The sequence below is a fragment of the Thermobia domestica genome, chromosome 16 (assembly GCF_964235325.1).
Source record: "Thermobia domestica chromosome 16, izTheDome1.hap1.1, whole genome shotgun sequence".
Classification (NCBI taxonomy): Eukaryota; Metazoa; Arthropoda; class Insecta; order Zygentoma; family Lepismatidae; genus Thermobia; species Thermobia domestica.
The window spans coordinates 123251141-123258945 of NC_137469.1; the positions used below are offsets into that span (position 1 = coordinate 123251141).

The 7805-nt window shown below is 39.3% G+C and overlaps 1 protein-coding gene across 1 annotated transcript; it reads left to right on the forward strand.

Annotated features, from left to right (window-relative positions):
• Window positions 1-355: 355 nt before the first annotated feature.
• On the forward strand, window positions 356-946 carry LOC145672605 (uncharacterized). The gene has a single exon (XM_081741766.1). The coding sequence runs from the start codon at window positions 356-358 to the stop codon at window positions 944-946; it is 591 nt and encodes a 196-aa protein (XP_081597892.1).
• The last annotated feature ends 6859 nt before the right edge of the window (window positions 947-7805 follow it).

Below are 7805 nucleotides of genomic sequence, written 5' to 3' on the forward strand. Positions count from 1 at the left end.
AAGGGTGCTGGTGTACTTTTGACACACCACATTTTAGAAGATTTATATGTAAAATTATATACTTTGATGAAAACACATATTTATAAAGAACAAATTTCTGCAAGCAATAGAATTAAATACAAAGTAACACATTTATATGTTACGTTTACAATTGTAGGTTTACTACAGGGTGAGTCATAAGTCTCCATACAAAATGACTAATGTTTATTTTTTATTTTCCAGGTAGTAAGTTTCCATACAAGATGACTAATGTTTATGTTTTACGTATTTTCCAGGTAGTACGTCTCCATACAAGATAACTAATGTTTATTTTTTATTTTCCAGGTAGTTGAACCAAAGTGAAAGAAGCGAAAGAATGCCACTTACGAAGGAAGATCGTATTGACATCATTCTGTTCGCTGGTAGTGGTACCACGCGTCATGTAGCACGTACGTTCAATGAGACACACAGAACGCAGATAGCCCATGACACAGTCACCAAACTCATTCAGAAATTCAAGAGGACAGGTTCTGTGGCCGACGAACCTCGACATGGAAGACCGAAGACGGCAATAAATGAAGTTACGTCAACGATGGTGCTGGCAGCGATGGTCAAGAGTCCGAAAAAGGGAACCCGTCGCCTCTCTGCAGAAATTGGTATCAGCCAAAGCAGTGTCATGCGTATCTTGCATACTAACAAGTGGCACCCATTCAAGCTACAAATGTTGCAGAAGCTGTCAGAAGACGATCCTGAATGCAGGGTAGAGTTTTGTGAATGGGCACTAAACATGTACCATAGTGATCATGATTTCGTTAGTACCATCCTTTTTTCAGATGAGGCAAATCTTTATGTTAGTGGTGAGGTGAACAGGCAAAATGTGAGGTACTGGAGTGATACCAACCCACATTGGATGCCTGAGTGCAAACAGCAAGGTGCAGCGAAATTCATGATCTGGTGCGGGATATAGGGTAACAGGATTGTAGGCCCTTTTTACATTGAAGGAAACCTTAACGCCAAAGGGTATCTTGACATGTTGAAAAATGACATCATCATGTCAATCTTGGATGAGAGTGGGGACTTCCCTGCATTTTTTCAGTAGGATGGAGCACCACCCCACTGCGGAATTGAAAATCGCCGATGGCTGGACCAGCAGTTACCTGGGCATTGGATCGGTCGACGTGGTCCGGTGGAGTGGCCACCAAGGTCACCAGACCTCACTCTCATGGATTTTTATTTGTGAGGCCATCTGAAATCGATTGTGTACCAGGAGAAAATTCGGGATTTGGATCATCTTAAACAAAGAATCAATGCAGCTTGCAAACAAGTAACAAATGCAACATTGACAAATGTTCGTCGGAATTGGTTGGGGCGCCTGTCATTTTGTCTCGACATGCAAGGGAAACATGTGGAACATATTTTATAACTGTAGTGTAGTACTATCATCATTTGTATGGAGACTTATGACTCACCCTGTAGTGTAAAATCATTATAAGCAGGGCTGTAGTCGAGGGTATACGGGGGTACACGCCGTATACCCTCTGCTTCATCTTAGTCATCAGAGTGTATCTTCTGCTTCAAAGTGTACAGTTTCGTTTTTGTTTATTTATTTAATCGGGCCATTACTCCGATGATAAAGTGACTATATCACCATTTTTCTCTTATTGAGGTGAGGTAAGGTTATTTTGAGTTTAACGTCCCGTTCAGCAGCGAGGCTATATGAAACGTGGACCTACTGATTAACGTGGAATCTGAACCACATGAGTTCCCGCCGGGAATCGAACCCGGGCCTCTCACGCCAAAGACGCGTACGCTAATCGCTTAGCCACGGAGGAGCTCATTTTTTCCTCTTATATTCGTAGCAGATGTTAAATATATGAGTCATGAAAAAAAAGTTTCGGCTCGATTTTTTCTGTTCCTTCTCAGAGTGAGTTGGTTCCTTTTCCATACCTACATCCATTTATGTTATTAATGCTTTCATTTAGGTAAGGAGTATCAGCAAGAAAATAGCATGAAATGCTGTTAGAATATAAAGCAGCCATGTATTCTTTATATTATTAATACATACGATTTACACTTGTTCATTAAAATGGCCTTCAATGTCTCTTATGACAATGATAGATGATCACAAATCAGCGTATATCTTCTGAAAATGTTAGAACTACAGAACTGATTATAAGTGTTTTACTACGGATAAAATAAGTGAGGGACAATGTTTAGCGCAAGGGTTCCAGCTATGTTTTCTAAGAAATGTTACAATTTCGGTGGTTTCTGTTCAAAGTAGTTTAGTTTAGATTAGTCATGGTTATGTTATGTTAGATTATATTAGTATAGGGGTCCAGCATATTTTCTTAAGAGAGAATTTCGTTTTTTTTCTATTAATATTAGGTTACTTTAGTTTCATTAGGTTAGATTTGGTTAGGTCTAAGTACTTGCATCTTCCCTTTCTCCTGTAAATCTTGTATTTTTACGTTCTCCTGGCCCCTTCTGCGGAACATTTACCTAACTCAGTGCATATAAAAGATGACCAGTGATACTATTTTCCACCACCGGTGTATTTCTGCACGGTTTACAGGAGCTGTAATTTATGTCTACAAGTGGAGCGCTACTACCATGATACCATGACAAGTGCTATTCAAACTCGTATCATTGCCAAAATCCAATCGTTTTCACTACCTTTGCTGATGCGCCTGCTTCCTTCGGACGCACCCACTCGTGTTCCCGCTTAGCCTTGCGCTGACTCGGTTAGATAGCATTTGTGCTTTTCAGGGGCAACGTAGCACAGATTGGTTTGTGTTTTTTGCGCTAGTTTTTGTACTATACATCCGGACATAGTATTTATAGGCAAAGCGTAAAAGAATTGTAGTTTTTCAATAATTGTTTCTGATGGTGCTCTTGAATTTTATCCATTCCAAATGAGATATTTTCATCTCGGTCAGTGCAAATCATTTAGAAAATAATAATAATAAGGAAATTAATGAAAAATTATAATTTTCAACAATTATTTCAAGTGGTGCACCAATAGCAAACCTGCGCGATCAGAAGATAAGTTAGCAAAACATACTACATCAGCTGTTGTCACTTGTTTTGTTTACATTTTTTTCTCACCTGATGTCGCTTAAATCGAAATCTTACGAATTTTCTTACCGAAATAGAGCATGCTCTAAACAAGAGAAATCTCATAGGATCGTTCAGAACACAGGAAATGACATGCGATCTGGTGCCGTACACGTTGAGATTTTGACTCTAGGAAAAATCGTAAGGGATTTCCTAGGATCTATTCTATAGTGTATAGCTGGCCTAACGCGTTACCTTTTAAGTAATGTTTCCTAGTAACGCGTTACCTGTTTTCCAAAGTAACTGTAACGGTAACGCGTTACAAATTTTTAAGTAATGTACCTAGTTTGCGTTACTTTTTTCGCGTTACATTTCAAATGAGTAACTACAATATCTGTATATTTTTTTCGGAAACAAATGTTTCTTTCCTATAACTGGATTTCTCAGAATGGAACAATGGAGCATGAACTACGTATGCCGGTGGCCGACAGTCAGTCATCGACACACAAAGAAACAGATAAGATCATAGTGCCACTTGCTGTTTTTGGAAGATGAGGATAGCCTCAGAAAATTCACGTGTACTGATTGCAAGCATCTGGAAGATTTTGTCATAGATATTGACAGCTCCAAATCAATACGTTCAGTCAGTGTACTACAAGTACAATGATACCGTAGTCTATTTTACTTTGATTGGTGTTGTTTTTATAAAGATGGAGAACGAAAATATTTTATCGTTCGAACATTTGAAAGAATACTTTTTCTTAAAAGCTGAAGATGATGGTGGACAGAATTTAAAAGTAAAGTGGTGCCCCGGTGCGAAATATTTATCAACAACTAGAGCGTCATAATTAACGATATACAGTAAGGGGTTAATATGAATAAACTGTATTCTGATGAGCAGGCCTACTTTATTGATGTAATGTTGATGGTATGTAGTATTAGAGTTCTTTTAGATCAGTTTGCGTATCCTAAAGTCCCGTTGATTATAGAGTTTGGAACAACTAGCTTTAAAAAGCATGTATCGATTTTAGAGTTACTGGCAAGTTTTGATTCACCTCTATTTGATGTGTTCTCATTGTATTAGTTGTAGTGTAATGAGGGCCGTAACTTGGGGGGAAGGCAGGGAGCAACTGCCCTCCCAGGGAACTTCACCACCGTTCGAAGGGGCCCATTTTAAGACAATTTTTTTTACTGCATATACGATACAAACGTTCATTACATTACATCAACGAAACAGCACACAAAAGATCAATAAAACAAAAATGAATCATGGGCCCATTTCAGTAAAAAACGTCTACTGTTAGAGTCCCTAGAAATAATATTTTTTCGAGATTTGGCTTTGGCATTTGTCAATATTGTCCTCTTAAATAATTTGTTATGTACGGAAGGCTCAGGGACGTAACTAATGGCCCCGTTTATCTTGCCGTGCAGGAATGCTCATAGGGTCCGGGAGACCCATAAAGAGTAAGAGAAAAATGGAAAGAGAGGGCCCAAGAATTAGAAGAACAATTTTTCTAGGGGTACCAAATACACATATTAATGTTTGCCTACCCCCCAGAAAAAATCTAAGTTACGGCGCTGTGTGTAATGTTTCCCTATATTCTGTATTTTTAATTTTACATAGCAATATTGCTATTATTATATAATTGTTTAGCAAATAGGCAACCATTTTTTCTAATGCATACGGTTCGGCACGAGTCAAGCTAAAACTCGACTCCAATTCAAGTCGAGTTTCGAGTAGAGTCATAGGTAATATTCTCGAGTCTCGAGTGAATTTTGGGGGTCCCTGTGAATTGTTTTGGACATTATGAGCCTCGTTCCATAACGATTTGCGTTAACGCAACGAAAATTTTGTGTTTTACTGCAGTTTACGAAGCTCTTACAGACTTCTTTGCTAATCGCCTATTTCAGCGTCCATTATCACAAGGGCATCTTCCATTTACTCTGGTTACTAGAGTTACCATCTATCCAATGCGAAATGTAGCGATACTTCATGCAACAAACAAAGGTAGAAATGTAAGATCGTTTCTCTGTAATACTAATAAGCTAATATAAGTCTTGCTAGTGAAGAGAAAATATTTATCTACTTGATAAAATGATGGTGCAAGTTTTTTCTTATTTTGAAGACCGTATAATAACCTGAAAACTAAACTAAACTAAACTATAATAATAATAATAATAATAATAATAATAATAATAATAATAATAATAATAATAATAATAATAATAATAATAATAATAATGTTACAAAGGTTAGTGGTAGCCCAAGCCATCAACCAGTATACGCCACTGCTGCAAGTGTACTTTCTTAGTACAAGTATATTTTAGGCACACGCTAACTCCCCCTCCCCCAACTCAAAGTGCTTCAATTACCACACTACCCAACACTGCTCGCAGTGACAGTAAAGCTACTTCAATAACCAAAACACTTACTGCATACCTGCAGAGAGTGCGCCTTCAACGAATTTATCTTTAGGTACAGGGTTTGATTGAAAAGTACCGGAACTTTTCCCACCGTGCGGCTCCGTGGCGTTCGAAAAATGTGAGGGGTGGAGGGTATTGTGCGCGGGACCTTCCTCTTTCAAGCGGAACTTGGCCCAGTGCGCTGCGCGCAGCGGTTGAGAAAGCATCGCTGTCCGCGCGAACGTCGTTTTGATCGTCGGTCACGTTTTTTGAGCGCCGAAAATGGAGTCAAAGATTGACCAACGCTACGCCATCAAGTTTTGTGTCAAACTAAAAAAGACGTTCACCGAGACCCAGGACCTGCTCAAGGAAGCCTTTGGGGAAGATGTGATGTCCCGTACTAGGATCTTAGAGTGGCACAAGGCCTTCAGGGAAGGTCGGGAGGCCGTCGACGTCGAAAACCGATGAAAACGTCGACCGAGTTCGCGAATACCTGAACCTGGACCGTCGGACAACCCTCCGGGAGATCAGCGAAGAACTTAATTTGACATACTATGCAGTGCAAAAAATTGTGACTGAAGAATTTAACATGCGGAAGGTGTGCGCCAAACTGGTCCCCAAGGTGTTGACCGAGGAGCAAAAAGAACTGCGAGTGAAAATGAGTCGTGAAGTGCTGGATTGTGTGGAAGCCGACGAAGAGTTATTAGACAGTGTGATCAGTGGTGGTGAAACATGGTGCTACGAGTACGACCCCGACTCCAGTCAATCTTTGACTTCATTTTCGGCGCTCAAAAAACGTGACCGACGACCAAAACGACGTTCGCGCGGACAGCGATGCTTTCTCAACCGCTGCTCGCAGCGCACTGGACCAAGTTCCGCTTGAAAGAGGAAGGTCCCGCGCACATTTCCCCCACCCCTCACATTTTTCGAACGCCAGGGAGCCGCGCGGCGAGAAAAGTTCCGGTACTTTTCAATCACACCCTGTATGTTTCTTTCATGAACAATTTCAACTGGACGATCTGATACAAATTGTGGAATCTCATTTCGGCTGCTATGAGATCTGTACGTCTTGAATCTGTAAAATAGTGATTCATTTTCCTTTGGAATGGGTGCTCCTTCAATTGCACGTTCAGCAATTCTAGTGAATCATGTTCCCATAGATTCCCATGAAACATCCATTCCCTTTTCTCGTGATATTCATTTTAGCCCTATTTCTGGCAAAATACGCAATGATCCTCGTTAAATAAAATGTCTGCTATATACTGTCGTGCAGCAGTACGCTCCAAATATGGTAAATTATCCACTAAGAGTGTAAACTTTTCCGCCATACATGATACAGGAGACTGACTTAGCAATCATGGTAACTTGGGGAACTTTGGTAGTCCTAGCGATAGATTGTGTGTGTTTGTGTCGCATCTGTAGGAATTTGGATGCAAAGTGATGTTAAGCAGTGCAGTTTTGCAGTGCTACTCTCCTGCCGCAGTCCTTTGACCTGAAAGTTTTTATGTGAGCTTTTTCGATGAAATTTCGCAATGATGTCACACCAGACGTTGGTCTTCAATCAAATCGGACTTGTAAACAAATACAAATATCTGGTTAAATATGGTTCAAATATGTTAAACAATGGAAAATGTTGTATTACTAATTGTCAATCATATCAGTAGTGTTGTAAAAAAAAACGGTTTTTTTCTGTGAAGTTTTTTTTCAATATAAAACATCGTTCTTTTTCATGTTTTTTTCAAATGTCTGTTTTTTTCTGGCAACTATTATTTATTGATTTACGTCGCAGATTATTGAAATAATCAACAGAACTTGAGTCGAAGCCCTCGTAACTTACAAATCTTTTGTTTCTTTGCACCTATATACTAGCAAAATTTTGTGATTATTCCTTTCGGCCCCAGGTCATTTTTGGCGTTTTCCTACATTTCCAGTTAGTGACTTATTGTTCAAAAACCATTCATTCGATTGGTGTGGTTAAGGCTTTGTTTTTTTTTTTTTTTTTTTTAGAAAATCGATGTGGCTATTTTTTGGTGTAAGTTGCATTGCAGTGTTGCCAATGGGTGGGAAATTATTGAGGGAAATGTAGGGGTGAAAATTTACAAAAAAATCCCCAACCGAATTTCAAAATTTTTTGTATCTAGTACCACTGCTGCTATATGGGTTCAAGTCACCTAAAAATATCTTTGGTGTTGACAAGGTACAGTGAAATCCTGAAGTCGCTTGTTTCCATCCAAAGAGGGAAAGAAAAAATCCTGTCATACGCATGAACATTTGGCACTTTTTACGCCTCACAAGCAAAAATCAAATATGCCGGAGCTACAGCTTCTCTAATTATCCTATTGAAACTTTTTATGGTGCGTTCTGTAGGG

Coding starts and splice junctions, on each gene's coding strand:
- LOC145672605 (XM_081741766.1), top strand. CDS start 356: ATGCCACTTACGAAGGAAGATCGTATTGACATCATTCTGTTCGCTGGT.